At 52.7% G+C, this 17,403-nt stretch overlaps 1 protein-coding gene across 1 annotated transcript in view; it reads left to right on the forward strand.

Annotated features, from left to right (window-relative positions):
- The window catches only part of EP400 (E1A binding protein p400), a 65,814-nt gene that overhangs the window by 32,608 nt on the left and 15,803 nt on the right, over window positions 1–17,403 (forward strand). The window contains exons 15-29 of the mRNA XM_006901000.1: window positions 912–1,089; window positions 1,849–1,985; window positions 2,960–3,129; window positions 3,712–3,886; window positions 3,987–4,123; window positions 6,022–6,208; window positions 7,134–7,300; window positions 7,906–8,078; window positions 8,808–9,050; window positions 10,942–11,106; window positions 12,463–12,630; window positions 15,027–15,121; window positions 15,533–15,762; window positions 16,154–16,356; window positions 16,664–16,833. Of these exons, the coding sequence (XP_006901062.1) occupies window positions 912–1,089; window positions 1,849–1,985; window positions 2,960–3,129; window positions 3,712–3,886; window positions 3,987–4,123; window positions 6,022–6,208; window positions 7,134–7,300; window positions 7,906–8,078; window positions 8,808–9,050; window positions 10,942–11,106; window positions 12,463–12,630; window positions 15,027–15,121; window positions 15,533–15,762; window positions 16,154–16,356; window positions 16,664–16,833 (2,598 nt within the window). The remainder of the gene's footprint in view (window positions 1–911; window positions 1,090–1,848; window positions 1,986–2,959; window positions 3,130–3,711; window positions 3,887–3,986; window positions 4,124–6,021; window positions 6,209–7,133; window positions 7,301–7,905; window positions 8,079–8,807; window positions 9,051–10,941; window positions 11,107–12,462; window positions 12,631–15,026; window positions 15,122–15,532; window positions 15,763–16,153; window positions 16,357–16,663; window positions 16,834–17,403) is intronic.

Genomic DNA, 17,403 nt, shown 5'->3' on the forward strand with positions numbered 1-17,403 from the left:
CCCTCCACCCAACACCACTCTGATCTTTTTACATCATCACTCCCAACACCCCTGCTCTCCATTCAGCCCATAATATTCTCCTTTCCTTATATCACCACCCAAACACCCCTGCTTCCCACCTAGCCTATCCACTCTGATCACCTCACATCATCTCCTGGACACCCCTGCTCCCCATTCAGCCCACAACACTTGGCTCTCCATCTGTGTCACCCTCACTCCTTGCTCCTTCCTCCCCCTGCACACCTGTCTGCTGTCTGGATTTCCCTCTTCTGGACCTATCATGTGAGTGGGATTGTGTGATAATGTAGACTTTGTGGGTGGCTCCTTTGAGTGTGCTTCCAGGGTTTATCCACAGTATAGCTGTGTCAGCGTTTCTTTCCCTCTGGTTGATTAGTCCATGCCCTGTCTCTTCTTCAAGAGGTGCTGATCGGGTTGCTTCCACCTTTCACCAGTTCTGATAGTTGGGTGGGCTTGAACCTCTGTCTTTGGTTGTGTGTGTATTAGGAGTGTGATTGTTGGGTTATTCGGCACCTCCACCTTCACTTTTGCAGGCTTAACACATTTGTAGCCCCAGCAGCTGAAGCACTTAGACCTATCACCTGGGCCCAGGACTCTAGTGTCTCTACATCCTCGCGAACACGAGTTATTTTCCTGTTTTTAAGTTTCAGTTATTGCCACCCTGGGAGTATGACAGAGTGGCTCATGGTAGCCTTGTGGACTGTTTTCAAAGTGAGGAGTAGATAAGTCTGCAAGTACAGAGAGATTTCCAGTGTCCCTCACCTCTGAGTTATTGGAGGAAGAAGCCCCTGTTTTCTCCCTGTCATTGCACAGGGGCTGCCATCTGTGGGGTGCCTTCTGTTGCTGGTAGTCACTCTGTAAACAAGAAGCCTGCTTGGTGTGTGTGGCTGCAGGTGAAGTTTAACACCCCATCCCTGCTCTATGGAGTGCTCCGAGACTACCAGAAGATTGGGCTGGACTGGCTGGCTAAGCTCTACAGAAAGAGGCTCAATGGTGTCCTGGCCGATGAGGCGGGGCTCGGCAAGACCGTGCAGATCATCGCCTTCTTTGCCCATCTTGCATGTAACGAAGGTGAGAGCTTCTAGCATCACCAAGCCACTTTGATTGAGCTGACATCTTTGCTCCTATGTGTTGGGCCTGAGCCTGAGGATGGCTGGGGCACATCAGCTTCTCGGGCCAAAGGAAGGCCCATTCAGAGCTGACCTCGGATGGGATGAACTCACAGTTCCTTGGCCTCTGATATAAGTACACAGGACTTCTAGGTCGGGGCTGACCTTGTGATGAGTGGACCTCAGAGCAGGCTGCACGCCCCAGTCTTCTCCCAGGACGGTGCAAATGAGCACTCAGCTCCTTTCATGCCTGCCCCACTCTCCTGCTGCCTTCTCTTCTCCAGGGCCACACACAGGCTGCCTTGAGGGGTGAGGTAGTGAGTGACATTCACGGACCTTGGTGGTGTAGTGCAAAATAACAGGCAGTTAGCTGATTGGTTTGCAGTTCAAATCTACAGCTATTCTTGGAAGAAAGATGGGTGGTCCTCTGTAGTAAAGATGCACAGTCTTGGGGACGGACCTGACAGAGGGTCACTGTGAGTTGGAATCAACTTGACAGAGGTGGGTTCATTCCATAGATACATAACAGTGCCCCTTGTAGTGAGGGGAGACACTGTGGACCCTGGCTATGTTGGTGGTATTACAGTCCTAACTGTTCTGTCCTCATGTGGGCCTTAGTTGTACACCAGTTCATTGGACACAGCCAAGTAGCCCCGGCCGGCTCCTAGATGTGGCAGAGTGACACCAATGCATTGGAGAATCCGTGTCTTTTCTTCTGCAGGTAATTGGGGCCCCCATCTTGTTGTTGTGAGAAGTTGTAACATACTCAAGTGGGAGCTTGAGCTGAAGCGCTGGTGCCCTGGGCTGAAAACCCTCCTGTATGTTGGCAGCCACCGTGAGCTCCGAGCCAAGAGACAGGTATTTTGGAGAGACAGAAACAGATAATGAAATGGAAAAGAATGCCATCTTAACTTTTACTAGAAAATCGTTTCAGATTGTCCACATGTGTTTGCCAATGTAATTGTTAGAAATTGCAAGTTTTTGATATTTTGACCATCTCTGAGGACATATATTATCCCTCACACAAAGGCCTAGGCTGCCAAGTGGCCCAGTTACATGCTGGGCTGCCTCACTACCTAGAAAACAGGAGGCTCTCCTTCTAGACCATTCTAGAATATTCTCTGCTGTGGCTCCTGTCTTCACACCAGCTGATCTATTGGGGATCACCAGCCTCAGGAGATTGCAGGATAGACACATTCCAGCTTTTAATTCAGAGCCCTGCATGACCTGCAGATCGGTCAGACCCTGTGCCACTTTGAGGCTGAGTCTCCAACTCAAGTGGTCCTGTGAGCAGATTGCTGAATCTGGTTCTGCGGGTGACATCATCCATGTGGAATGATGTAGCAAGGATTGAGAGAATGTTTATTGACCAAAATGGCTGTTGGTGTCGACAGTTGGCTTATCATTGGACTATAATGGCATTGTGTTTATTGAAACTGCGTGCTTTGAGACATGTTAGCTTTTCTAGTTGTCAGTTGATTTTTTTAGAAGTTTAGAGTGTTAGTTTGTTTACAACAGTCATAATCGTGTTTCCTGTCATGCTGTGAGAATACGCCCCTTCAGTGTGCTGTGGACGCGAGTCCCACTTCAGGACCACCCTGAGGAGCTCTCGCTTCTACATTGCTGCCACTTCCAGAGCATTCTTTCTGTGCTTTAGTCTCCTGGGAGAGAATGTGATAACACAGCCATTTACTGTGTGGTCATCTGTAAGTTATGGAAGACAAGTGAGATGCCCTGGGTCGCAGCCCATCCCCTCGCTAGTGAAAATCCCAGGGTCTTTATTCGGAAGCACTCAGGTGTAGGAGATGCCACAGCCTTGCTTTTTCCTGCAGGAGTGGGCGGAACCCCATGGCTTCAACGTCTGTATCACGTCCTACAAACGCTTCTTCAAGGGCTATCACTCCTTCGCCAAAGTGCGCTGGAGGTGCCTGGTCATTGACGAGATGCAGCAGGTGAAGAACATGACCGATCGGCACTGGGGAGCTGTCTTCAACCTGCACAGGTGTGTGTGCAGGGGGGTACTTTCCACCCCTGATGTCATTGATGTGATGGAGTCAGGTTGAGAATGGTCCTCAGTTGCAAAGAGTCCCCATTGTTTAAACATAGAGGACTGAGGAGCCCCAGCAGCCCATGTCACTTGGTCTGTGTCTTCAGGTCTGTTGAATCTCAGCTTCGTGCTTTTAAAAAAAAATATTGTATCATGAAATTAAAACAGCAAATCAATTTTCCATTGAACAGCTTCTACATGTTCTGTGTCCGGCTGCTGATTGAGATCCCCATGTTGTAATAGCTCTTTCTACTGCCTCTTGGTTTCTCGTTTCCACTTGGCCTTTGTCACTGTCACCTCCTGCCTCTGAGCTTTGTCTCTGGGCAGATGCTACACTTTGATCTCATGTGGGAAATTGTTCTGAGGACTTCCTTCTTCCTTGGGGTTATTGTGCACTTTGCAGGCTTGTCTGCCATCTGGCTGAACATTGGCCTGCAGGCTGTCTCCCCTTTCTCTTAAACATTTTCCGAGTTTGCACCAGCTGCATTTATGAGCTTCAGAATTTGTATTAATGCTGTTCCTCTGTCCTCCTCACAGTCAGCAGCGCCTGCTTCTGATTGACTCACCTTTGCACAACACCTTCCTGGAGCTGTGGACCATGGTGCACTTTCTCATCCCAGGGATCTCCAGGCCCTACTTGAACTTCCCTTTAAAAGCCCCTAATGAAGAGAACCAGGATTACTACCACAAATTGGTCATCCGGCTGCACCGGGTATGTGGCCGACCGTCTAAGCCAGTCTGAGGTGCATACTGCCCCAGAGAATATAACTCCAGAGTACCTGGAGAGAACAGTAATGCTTCTGTGTTTGCAGGTGACCCAGCCATTTATTTTGAGGAGAACTAAGAGAGATGTGGAAAAGCAGCTGACCAAGAAGTATGAGCACGTGCTGAAGTGCCGCCTCTCCAGCCGGCAGAAGGCCCTTTATGAGGATGTGATCCTGCAGCCTGGGTGAGTATGGGGGTCAGTTGTTGATGGGAGCTGGGCTCGAGTACCCTGCTTAGCCCTCTGTGGGTGCATCGTCAAGTGCCAAATGCCACGGCACAGATGCCTGGCATCCTACTCTGGTCTTCCTCCTGCTCCTTAGGACAACTGTGACCCTCCTCCCTGTCCCTCAGAACCTTTAGTAACACTCCCTCTGCCCCTCAGAACCTGCAGTGACCCTCCCCTGCCCCTTAGAACCCGCAGTGACCCACTCTCTGCCCCTTGGAACCCACCATAACCTTCCTCCTTGCTCCTTAGAATTGCCAGTGACCCCTTAGTCCTCAGAACCCACCATGACTTTCCTCTATACTGCTCAGAACCGACCATGACTTTCCTCCCTGCTCCTCAGAACCCACCACTACCTTTCTCCCTGCTTCTCAGAACCCACAGTGACCCTCCTCCCTGCTGCTGAGAACCCACAGTGACCTTCTTCCCTCCTCTTCTGAACCCACAGTGACCTTCTTCCTTCCTCCTCAGAATCCAGTGACTCTTTTCCTTGCTCCTCAGAACTCACACTCATGCTTTCCATCTTATAAGTGGAGGGAGACCACCACCAGTCCCTTTGAGAATTTTTTGTGTACTTGGATTTGGTTCTTACCTCTGCTCTCTGTCCACCATGTGTCCTTGACAGCAGTCTGTCCAGCTGCCCTGGGTCCAGGATGACCCTCTTTGCCTTGGCTTCTCTTGGTCCTGCTTTGGTGGGAGGGTGTCTGTGACCTCCAGGATGCTCCCCTAGAGTGTGAAGTTGGGGTGCAGAGTACATGGTCTTCCTAGTGGGGCATTGTTGGGAATGAGCCACGTTACCCCTCCCATGAGGAACTTGAGAATCTTGTGAGGAGGATATGCTTACAAATAGGAAAGGCCCCAGCTAATGCCCACACATTTTGAAGATTTTTCTGGTACTGTTGGCACTGAAGAATCACAGGGCAAGGTTTAGAGTGCAAAGTTTAAGTCCTTGTCTACCTTTGGGGTCCATCTGTACCCCTCCTTATAGACAGCATCAGCAGTGGGCAGCTGAGGACCTGATGGCCTCTCCGTGTCCTTCCTTCTCAAACACTGCAGACAGACACCGAGTGCACAGATGAGAGGCAGTGCATGCCCTTAGTGCCCGAGTTGGTCCCATCGCCCCATGTGTGCTGTCAGTGCCCATCCCTATTGCCCCACACGTGCCCTCAATGCTCAGGTCAGCCCCTAATGCCCCATGTGTGCACTCATGCCCAGACCCCACTGCTCCACACGTGCCCTCAGTGCCTGGGCCTGCTCACAGCACCCATGGGATGTTGGAATGCACCTGTCAGCTCTGCTGCTCTCCCATAACTAGGAGGGTCTAGTCTAGAGGAAACAACTTGACCTGTGTATAGAAAAGAACCCTGGTGACAGTGGGTGACCAAAAGAGTAGCCGACTGAGTGCACGCCTACTTCATGGGAGAAAGATGAGGCCTTTGGGCTCCATGTAGACCATAAACTATGCAGTGGTTCTGCCCTGTCCTAAAGCATTGTGTTGTGTCCAACCAGCTCCATGGCTATGGACTTGGTTTGAATTTTACAGCTATTCAATGAGACATGTTGGCCCATGGTTGTCCCTTGTTCCCACCACTGTGATTCCACATTTCTTGGTGAGATCAGGAGTGAATCAGAGAACAGTATTTAACAAACTACTGGAGTTCTGGTGTTAGAGAAGAACTAGGCCATGCAGGCTGCGTGGTAATAGGCAGGCCACGTGGGGCAGGCTGCATGGTAACAGTCAGACTACCTGAGGCTGGCTGCATGATAATGGGCAGGTCACATGAAGTAGGCTGTGTAGTAATAGGCAGGCTGTGTGGTAGTAGGCAGCCTCATGGCACAGTGTCCTTTTTTTCATACAGAACTCAAGAAGCCCTCAAGAGTGGGCACTTTGTCAATGTCCTTAACATCCTGGTGAAACTTCAGCGCATCTGCAACCACCCAGGGCTTGTGGAGGCCAGACGGCCACGCTCCTCTTATGTCGCAGGCTCCCTGGAGTGCCGGGCTCCCTCTCTGCTTCTCAGGGCGCTGGACAGGGACTTCTGGAAGGTAGGTTGAAAATCCAACAAGCTGGTCACTCCGCCATAGGTGCAGTGCTTAAAATCAGAGCCTCAGAAACGCTGTGGGGCCGTTGTGCTCTGTCCTACAGGGTTGTTGTGAGTTGGAATTGACTCAGTGGCTCTGCCTTTATTTGGGGCACAGAGTTCCCTCAAGTTAAGCAGGTTTTCCTCCAGGTTGTTGGGAGGAGTGATGGTGTAGGAAAGCAGCAGCTCTGTGCTTGTGTTTTGCTCACAGCATCATTCAACTCCTGCTACTGTCTGCTGGGATGGACCTCACACTCATACACAGCCCCTCAGCCGTGACAAGCACTCATCTCCTCTTTGTGAATTTCTGGACATTTCCCATCCAGGATCCTATAACTCAGGATGTCTCTGAGATCCATTTGGGATGTAGTTTCTGTCAGGACACCACCTTCTTTCTAGCTGAGGTGTGGTCCTGGAGCTGTGGGACCACACTCTGTCTGTCCTGCAATGGATAAGTGTCACTGTTCTCTCTCTATTTGTCAGTCATGAGCAGTGCTGCTGTAAACAAGCATGGGTGTGCTTGTGTGTCTGTATGAGTGCTTTCTGTCCTTGGACACAAATGCAGAATTGCCCTTGTAGCTCTGGCCTGTTTTCAGGATCTGGTGGCCTGTTTTACACAGCAGGGCCCCACTCTGCATTCCCACCCCTGAGTGAGAAGCTGTCATTGACCCTCCTTAGGTTCTTGCCCTCCTGGCAGGTGGGTGCTAAGCTGCTATGATCGTGGATGCCATCCTCGAAGAGATGCTGGCCTGTGATGCTGGGAGCTGGCTGTGGGTTCCCTGAGTGCAGGCTGTGTTTTGGCCTCTGCTGTCTCACTGACAGGTGTCCCCAGGGTCGATCAAGGCCTTGGCTTTGGGGCTGAGCAGGAATTGGTTTTCCTCTTTCCTCAGGAAGCAGACCTCTCTGTATTCGATCTTCTTGGGTTAGAAACTAAAATTACGCGCCATGAGGCAGAATTGCTGTCAAAGAGAAAAATCACACGGAAGCTCATTGAAGAAATCTTCACCTCACCCCCGTCTTCAGTCAGACCTGTCGCTGTGAAGCTAAAGCCAAGCAGGTACCCCCCTTTCCCGGCCTCACTTTCTCCTCGCCTCCGCATCCCTCCTCGCCCCTCATCCCTCATCTCTTCCTTTCTGTTTCTCCTCTCCCCACTTCATCTTTACACTCTCCCAGCTCCTCATCCCTCCTCAACCCTTCTCTCTCTTGTCCTGTCTGTCCCTTATCTCTCTCTTCATCCCTCCTCTCCCCTTTCCCTGTTGTATCTCTTCTCATCCCTCCTCCCCACCCTGTCCCTTTTCATCTCCCCCCATCCTCCCCCCATCCCTCCTCTCCCCTCCATCTTCACTTGTATCCCCATCCCTACTCCTCCCATCTTTCCCATTCATGTTCTCTCCCATGGACGATGATCCTTGGAAAGTTTCCCTCAAGCATGAGAGGACTTTATGTGGGGTCACTGGCAGTGGAAAGAACTCGCTGTGACTGGTTACCTGCTTCTAGAACCGTCGTCCCCATTCTTGTTTGCTTGAGCTTTGATAACCTTGTGCCCAGCATTCCCACGTCTACTTGAGTGCCCACTGTAGTGGTTGTGTGTGTGACTTGCTCAGGCTGGCCCGTACCCCGGCATCTCATGACTGCCTTCCTGTCATCACCACGGTCATGTAGGTTGTTTCAGCCTGTGCAATATGGCCAGAAGCCCGAGGGCCGCACTGTAGCCTTCCCCAGCACCCACCCGCCCCGGACAGCCACACCCGCTGCAGCCCCCACCACCACGCCTCAGGGCCAGGTCCGAGGACGGCCACCCATTGCCACCTTCTCTGCAAATCCAGATGCAAAAGGTAAGTGGGCAGGGCTGCTGCCCGCAGTGAGGTGGCCATCTCCACGGAACCCTGCGTTCCAGCCAGCCATGCAGTGTCCACAGGGAAATTTAGACCCTTCTTTGAACCAGGTTTTCCTTTTGTTCACATCTTGGCTGCGTAGCTGTCTGTGGGGATGGAGTGGACGATGGTGGAGAGGTCTTTACTCACGGGGTGGACAGGTGTCAGGTGTGTGAAGGGTGTTGAGATCTTGTTCTCATCATGTTCACACTGGCTTGATCGCTCCTTTGAATTGGGGTGCCACTGAACAATGGCACAGGTGACAAAAGTCATACTTAAACTTCCAAACAAGGGCCTTTCAGTGTTCCTTCTGCATTTTTGTGAGATAGGAATAAACACTCAGACCTGCCTTGTCACAGAGCTCCCTGAAAGAAAGGTAAGAACAGAAGCACTGTGTGTGTGTACAAGTGAGCGTGTGTTTGTGTGTGCGAGAGAGAGCTCTAACGATGTTCACATCTGAGGGTGACTTGGCGCTGAGAAACCTGACTGACTGTGTAGCAGCCTATCATCCAAGTGAAGATAATTCACAGAAGGTGTAATAGATTTCTCTCACCTATAAAGTATGTGGACCTCTCGCTAGAGAAACAGTATGAGAGAATGTTCTTTTATTTCTTTGAAATTCGGGTGTAAACGTTGCATTTTGTTGAGAACCTCTAACAGCTTTGCGCAAACACGCCTTATCGATTGCAGCGGCGGCCACACAGTGTCAGCCACCCCCGGCCTCCTCCAGTGCTCCAAGACAGCAGCCCACCGCGACCTTCACCTCCACAGCTAGTGCAGCCCATCCTGCCAGCCTGAGGGGCCCGACCTCAGCCCCGGCCTCGACCCCCGGCCCGCCCCTGCCCCCGGCCCCGGCCCCCGCGCACAACACCCCGCAGAGCGCACTGCCCCCGAGGCTGGTGCTGACCGCCCAGGCCCAGGCTCGGTTGCCGAGTAAGTGGCCTGACCTTCCCAGGTCTCTGCCCTCTGACCCAGAGGAGCTGTTCCTCGAACACTGGCGTGAGTGAGGGGCCTCTGCTATCCACTCCCTGTCTCTCCTGATCCTCCCCGGTGCTGCTTGCAGTAGCTCTGGCCCGAGAAGGCGATGTGGCTCCTCAGGCCAGTGTCCCCGCCCATCTCTTCCTGTCCTACTCTCTTTTCACTCCCACATCCTCCCTCTGCTTCCTCATGCCACACTGCACTGCTGGGGTGCGGCTGACAGAGCTCACACATTTAGCACACAGTTTGTCCCCTCGATGGCCGGCTGTGCTCAAGGGGCGTGTTTTCTACGTGAAGGCTTGTGCCACCCTTCCCACTCGCTCCAGGCGCCCACAGCTCTCAGTTCTGGTAGCTCACCTCACACCACATCTAAGCGGAGTTATCATTTGAGTCAGGGACGTTGTGACAATTTAGCAGCTAAACTCTACAGATCTCATTAACTTTTTAAAAAAAAAAAAACCATACAGCTGTTTATAGTGGTCACTGAGATTAGTGTGTCCCCAGATCTGAGCTGTTCCCTATGTTTTTTGGCATCTCAGAAAGTCATATTGTAGGGATTATGTTGTTGCCCGGCCTCGCTGGAGAGATGGAAGAGTGAAGCAACTTAAGGAGATGCTAGCCTGAAGCCTGTTTTTCCTCAAGACAGTCTTTCTTCCACTGATTTTCTTGAGGGAAAAATGCCCTTGCTTAGTTCAAGTTTTTCTAGGGCTAAATGTCCTCTCCCTGGGACAAGAGTCACCTGTGGTCATGCCAGACAGCCTCTTGTTGGGATAGGGGGGATGTGTGCAGTGAGCCCATTCTGTCCTCAGTGGGCTGAGAGCCCAGCAGGAGGGTTCATCTCAGGGTCGGGGTTTCTCTTTCCCTCTGTCCTGGACAGACAGCTCCAGACCCGCGTTTCCTGGTCTCTACTAACTTCTCATGATTTCACTAACCATCCTGGCGTGGGTTTTCTGGGGAGGGACTTGGAGGCTCGAATATCAACTCAGGAGTGGGGCTGGCGGTCTGGGACTCAGCTGCCCTGGCAGTGGGCTTCCTCTGAGAAGCACGTCCTCACACCAGAGTCCAGCCAGGATGAAGCTCCTCAGCTGACCCATCGAGCGGCTTCTGTACAGTGTGAGGTTATTTTCAGACTACACCTGCACGTTTATTGATACGTTTAAATAGACTCTCGGATTCTGAGAGGCACTGGGTGTGGCTGAAAGTGCTCCTTTTTAAAGCTGTAGGAGTTCTGGTGTGCATAGGTTGGATGGTGGACTGTTAACTGACCAGCCACTCAGCAAGAGAAAGCTGAGACCAGGGGCTTTGGGATGATCACAGTCTTGCAGTGTCTGGGCTGCCCCACCCTGTCTCATGGGACTGCTGTGCCCAAGGCCAGTCGCTGGTGGGGTTTTTGTAGTGATAAAATCTTAACTTGCCTCCTTCCAGGAGCTCAGTTGGATTTCTCGTTTTTTCCACATTTTGAAAATTCTTTGAAGTGCAGAGGTTGATATGCGAGTTTCCAAGTTTTTAAGAATAGATTTCTGCTACTTTTAGTGTTTGCAGCCTTCCTTACTCTTCAGGGAGAAAAGTAACTTATTCTCAAACAGCTTGGCTACTATTGGATGTCAGAATCCCACCAGTCATGATTAAATAAGTTAATGGTTAGAATCCGATGCTCACTCTTGTTTTCTCTCTTCTGTGGATATAGTTTCTCTCTGAAAGTGGTAGACAGCCGTCTCCGTGCATGTCTGTCTCCGTGACCCTTAAGCTCGCCGGGGTGCTCACCCCACACAAGGGGCCACCTCGTAGCCGGCTCGTGCTCCTCACAGAGTGTTGTTAATTTGCCGTCACCGCCTCGTCTCCACAGGTGGGGAGGTGGTAAAAATTGCCCAACTAGCGTCCATCGCGGGGACCCAGAACCGTGTTGCTCAGCCTGAGACGCCCGTGACCCTTCAGTTCCAAGGAAACAAGTTTACTCTGTCACACAACCAGCTCCGGCAGCTGACCGCTGGCCAGCCCCTGCAGCTGCAAGGTAAGAAACCATCACTTGCTGTGACATCCACTGTGGTCAAACCACACCCAGCACCAGCACGCTGCCTATGAAGGCGACTCCAGCTGAGCCCCTGGCCACTTGCTCCAGGTTGCCTTGCAGTCTCTGAGGGACAGAAGAGATGACCTGCTGGGTCTCTTGATCACCTGGTACCTGACACACCTCAAGTATACGATGGTGGTTTTCGTCGTAACATCTGCCCTTTGCAAAGAGGCTCCTGTGTTTCAGTAAAGATGGGAGACATGGTATACTTTACAGTTTTAGTTGGCACAGATTGTCCTAAAAGATGAGAGTTTTAACAGTTGACATGGAAGAATATCATTCCCATACAGACCTATTTCCATCCAGGATCTTTTGGTGATGCTCACCACTTGTCCTTGTTTCCCTGAGAAGGTGCATCGGCCCCTCAGTGCCCCTAGGGTGGCTGAGTGGGGCGAGGCTCTGTGTCTACATGGGGCTCCTGTGGCAGCTGGTCTTGGACGGGGCTCTCAGGATGGCTACAGGAGAGGGTCCGCCTGGACTCAGTCTTTCAGTCACCCTGGAGCACAACTGCTGGGCAGCCCTGAGTCACAGGACAGCAGGGATGTTTCCATAGAAACTTCCTTTTGTTTCCTGGCAGGGCCTAGCACTTACGTGGTGTTGGGAGCCGTGCAGCTGGATCTGATAGCTAATAGCCACCTTACCTGAGCTGAGCCCCCGGAACACCCCGAGTCCCTTGTCCCATCCCGGGGCTGCCCCGAGCCCCCGTACCACAGATTCCATGAGTCACCAGTCTTGGCACCTGGCAGCATCAACTTTTCATCATAGATGAGACCTGTTTTTTTCATCTAAAGGTCCAGACCAGGACCTAGTCCTTTAGCTGGTTTATAACGCACACACGTAGGCGATGGACACAGGAATGCGAGACTGCCTGTGGGTTTAGTGAGTGAACTCCCAAATAGAGCGACGCTCCTTCAAGTGGCAGCTGTTGGCTCCATCCCAACCTTCCCAGCATGAGGATAGTCAGGTGCCGCTTTTGTGGCATGCGACCTGTGTCACATGCTGCTCTGTGCCATGTGCTGCCAGATGGCCACGTGACTAATGGCCGAGTGGCTAACAGCCACTTGTGCTTTGTGATTGCAGGCAGCGAGGCTGATGAATGGTGGACTGGTGGCCCATAGCCTTACAGTTTCATGACTAATAGGCACAGAGTGGCTGACCTGTGGCCTGACCTGTGGCCTATGGCTAACAGACATAGCATGGCTGACCTGTGGCCTGTGGCCTGGCAGTTTCGTGGCTGACAGGCACGGCATTGCTGACCTGACCTGTGACTGACTGCCATCTCTGCTCTGTTTGCAGGCAGTGTGCTCCAGATCGTTTCGGCTCCTGGGCAGCCCTATCTGCGCCCTCCGGGCCCCGTGGTAATGCAGACCATGTCCCAGGCCGGGGCTGTGCATGGTGCCCTCAACGCCCTTGGAGGAAAGCCCCCAGCAGGCACCCCAGCTCCCACACCCCTGACCCCACAAGGTACAGTGCCCCCTGGGCAGGAGGAAGCACCTGTCCTTACCTTCTTTCTGATGTCTTGGCTTCTGTGATAATCTCGGGACCCCAGCACATTGCAGTAAGGTTTGGGCTTCTCACTGTTTGGCCTGGGGCGATGCCACTGTGGGGGCCTGTGTACAGGACCCTGCTGGAGGCATGGAGGTCTGCTTCTTCCTGTGTCATCTCTGCTCTTGCTGATGCTGGCACATCTGTCCTGTAGGGCAGGGCTGAGCCCTCACTCTGTGGCCCCACACTTGTCCTTGGCTGGGCCTTACTCCTGTTAGCTTGTTCTTTGGTAGAAGTCCTGAACAGAGTGGCAACAACAAGGGTGCCCTCTTTGGTCCCTGTGAGCTGACAACCCAGTGCTTGTCAGTCTTCACTCGTCTCTGTCACCAGTGTCTAGTACTGAGCAGTGGCTGAGTGCTGTGTATCCCAGGTAGCCCTGCTGAAATGTCTGAGGATTGTAGGCACCTGCTCTGCTCCATTTTCCCGCCAGTGGCCTCTCACCAGGTACACTCACAGGCCACCAGTTTGTGTGGTCAGGTCACCTGTCTATGGTGCCAACACCCAGGCCAGCTCTACCTTGCTTTCCTAAGGTTCCTGTCACCAGCCCTGTCCTCCAAACCACTGAGGTTTCCTGGTCCAGCACGTGGCCATCCTTTGCCTGTCAGGAGTTAGGGGCACAGCTGGAATGGAGGGACCCCAGATTAAGCACATAACCTCTAATAACTTAACACAGCTGTCCGCATTATAGGCATACCTCTGATCAACCTCCAGAGGGAGCCCAGGTCCACTCCTTCACATCCCCCTCACCGAGAGACCTCCCTCCATGTCCCCCTCATGAGGGCCTTCCTCCATGGCCTCCTCACTGAGAGCTCACTGCATGTCCCCCTCATGGGGGAACTCCCCTGTCCTGACTCACTCCTCTTCGTCTCCCTCACTGAGGGACCTGCCTCCACATCCTGCTCACTTAGTGTGCACAGGTACAAAGAGCCTAAGACGTACCCCTTCCTTGCCCCACACTGTCTTTCCATTCTCCTGGAGGCATGGTGGGCGTTAATATCACTGCCCACCCTGATTCCTTTGACTGTGCCTCTGAGTCTATATGGTTGAGACTGTGCCTTGTGCTGTCCCAGGCCCTTCAGTGGGGGGTTCTGAGGCCTGTCTCTGAAACAGTCAGCAGTCTGGCTGGTATGAGAGACATGTTCCTGCAGAGACTCTGCTGATGATGCTTGTGGCCCCAAGGCTTAGGAACGTAGAAGCAGCTCCAGTCCAGGGCTGAGGAACTGTGAGAGCTTTCAGCTTGGAGGAGGCACCCAGAGGGGAACTCCATCTCAGGGAGGGTAAGGTGCCAGCTGCACCCTGTGAGGGAAGCCAGGGGCTACCTATACCTTGTGAAGGTGAAGCATGGAGCTCCTCTGTGCCTCTTAGAGAAGGGACACAGAAGCACTGGAGCCAACGGCCTGCTGGGCGCCAACAACCCTAGGCTATTGCTGAACAGAGTGGCCTTCCTAGGCTTGGTCTCAACTGAGGTGATGTGCAGCGTATTAGATGCTCCCCCTCCCTGTTTGAGTGTGAGGACTTGAGAACAGCTCAGGCTCATTTCTCCGAGTCTCACAGGGACAGCTTTAGAACATCAGTAGCTTCATTTACTTGTGAGTCGCTGTAGGATGTTCATGCTACAAGGAGGGGCAAGCCTTCCATTTTCACATCACTTCATCTCCCTAATGCCCCGAGTCCCTCTGTCCCAGCCAGACCACAGGCCTGTTGCTACCGTCATCCTATAGCTATGCCTGCTCTGCCCCTCACTTAGCCTGATCTCTGACTTCCTCGATCTAGAGTAGCTCAAACCTAACTCCCTGTCCACTCAGGCTGCATCAGTTCTGTCCCAGTGAGGGGATATGCCAACCACTCTCCCTGCTACCTGAGGATGAGGACCCATCAGTGTTCTCAGGACACCTTCAGTGTGCCTGTTATTTGACTGTGTGTGCTTGGTGTCCATGTGTGCTGGCTGGTGTAGTGCCTTGTTCTCAGAGTCTTGGGGGTAGCCCCTGTCAGGACTATGGAGTGATTCGGCTCTTGTATTGAGCTTTGTGCTTGTCCCTGGAGCAGGTCCCACTTGCTCATGTGTGTTTCCTCCGGGGGAGCTGTATTTCTGAGTCCACTCTCGTTTGTTCGTGTCTCAATCTGTCTTGGCATGTGACAGTTGTTGCTCCTTGTAGCTGAGTGAGGAAGCCTCTTCCTGTCCATGTGGGAGACACATGTTGGAGTTTGCTTCCAGAACAGTGTCCTGGGTGCAGTTCTAGGAGATAACGCTAGTAGTAGAGCCAGGCCTGGGGATTGTTGGGGTTTCTCTCTGATTCTTTAGTTTGCCTTTCCAGTCGGTGTTCCAGGTCGAGTGGCAGTTAACCCCCTGACTTCTGGAGACCCTGGGATGGCCCCCAAGCCGGCCTCGCCCCTTGGAGTTCCAACTCAGGTACTACTGCCCAATGGCCCTGCTTGTCCCTTTTTTCCAGCACTACTTGTCCTCTGTCCCTCTACCCTGTACACACTTGGAGGCTCTCTGCAGGAGCACAGTTTTCATTCTGAAGCACCCATTTTCTTGTAAAGGGAATAGAACAAGTTTACGATCCTTCACATTGTTTGTGTTCTTCAGAAGCCCTTCTGGGCGTCAGAAATGCACACCTCTACCTTGAAATACTTCTCAGCTTGTTAGGGCACTGGGCTACCCCTGGGCCCTCTCTGTCCCTATTTCCTGCAGACAGAGGGCCTGTGCATTTGCATGTGCCATGCAATGGGGTTCTGAGCATGAGGGGATCCTGGGATGTGGGAAAGATCCTTTGTTGCTGAGTCTCCATAACTATTTCCTCACTTCTGTCTGACAAAGGAGGAGAGGGCCAGACTATTGAAGGAGCGGCTGGATCAGATCTTCCTTGTCAACGAGCGTCGCTGCTCCCGAGTGCCCATCTACGGCCGAGATCTGCTGGGGATCTGCTCCCTGGCCACTCAAGGTGGGGCACCTCGGCTCAGGAAACGCGTGACGCCCTCCAGCAGCAAGAGTGACCTGAGTTTGATGCTGAGCCAACATGCAGAGCACCTGCAGGATGTTACAGATAGGTGTGTCCACCTGGGGCACACCCTGACTCTTTCCACCCTTGTAATTAACAGCCCCTCTGGACGTTCACTTTATTCCTGGGGCTCACCCTGAGTCGTCATGTCGAGAGGCAGTGACTGTGGCTCTTAGTCTGTTTTACAAATACGAGAGACAGGACAGGAGGAGTGACCACGCTGCAAGTGTACTTCCAGTGTGCCCTGGGAGTCCTGCCCCACAGCTGCACTGGGGGAGGATGTGCGGGCCAGCTGTCATGTCACCATGGCAGTGTAGATGAGGCTGTCACTGTACTTGTTCAGGACCTTCCTGCAGAGGCGGCGTGTGGTGGGGTTATAGGCCATTATGTGCCCCAGGCCTGTCAGGTGCCTCATGGTGACCGACCTGCTCTTCCCCTAGGGTGGCATGTGTGATCCCCCCTGTGGTAGCATCACCTCCAAACCTGCGGGTGGCCAGACCACCCTCATCCTATAGCCGCAGGCTGCAGCTGCTCCAGCAAGGCCTCCGAGAGCATGTGGGCCCCCACATCCAGCAGCTGCGCCGAATCACTGCTCCCCACCTGCTGCAGTTCCCAGAGCTCAGACTGGTGCAGTTTGACTCAGGTACAGGGCACTCATAGCTGGTGAGCAGGGAGGATGGTCCCTCAAGTTTGGGGCACCCATAGCTGGTGTGTGGGGAGGATCATCCCTCGGGTACGGGGCACCCACAGCTGGTGAGTGAGGAGGATGGTCTCTCGGGTTTGGGGCACCCACAGCCAGCCATTGTGTGGGGAGGATTGTCCCTCAGGTATGGGGCACCGGCAGTCAGCTATTGTGTGGGGAGGATCATCCCTCGGGTATAGACCAGTCACAGCCAACGTGTTGAGACACTTATTCCTAAGACCACATAATCAGCCCTGTCCTCCCACAGGAAAATTAGAAGCTTTGGCCATCTTGCTTCAGAAGTTGAAGTCAGAAGGACGCCGTGTACTGATCTTATCACAGATGGTCCTCATGTTAGACATTTTAGAGATGTTTTTAAACTTCCATTACCTCACCTACGTGCGGATCGATGAGAACGCCAACAGCGAGCAGCGGCAGGTGAGGCCAGCGTTGACTCTCTTGCATGCCTAACGGGGTCAGCATCGGCTGCCGTGCACTCTCCCTGCCAAGAGCTCTGGAAGTTCAGTCATTGTAGGGAATGACTCTGACAAATAAAGAGGGGAAGCTGTCTGTTGTGGTTTGAATGAAAGTTGATCTTCCTTTCATCTGTTTGTGCACCTTTTGTTTTATGGTAATCGTAATAGCCACATTGTGACTGTACTCTGGAATGACTGTCTTTATCTCTTTGGGCTTTCAAATACTGAATAGCTGATTTTTCATTGTCACGAGCCAGGCATGCAGTATGACGCTGTCTTGTGAGGTAAAGGGAGTTGTTAACCAGTTGTCTCAAATAGACTACAGTCAATGTAAGGTGGTCTGGCTACTTCCAGCTTCCTCAGCCTTACTCCAGGGGCTTCTCACCTGTAGAGTGCCCTGGCATTGCCTGAGGATAGATAAGAAAGCACGTGTCCCTCCCCAGGAAGAATCTCCTTTCCTCTGGGGCCTACACATTGAGCTGACAGTACAGTGTACCGTGGAGCCTCCCCTGCCCACTCCTGTAGCTAGTCC

Source organism: Elephantulus edwardii, unplaced genomic scaffold (assembly GCF_000299155.1).
Source record: "Elephantulus edwardii isolate Elephantulus edwardi_28Jun2011 unplaced genomic scaffold, EleEdw1.0 scaffold00304, whole genome shotgun sequence".
NCBI lineage: Eukaryota > Metazoa > Chordata > Mammalia > Macroscelidea > Macroscelididae > Elephantulus > Elephantulus edwardii.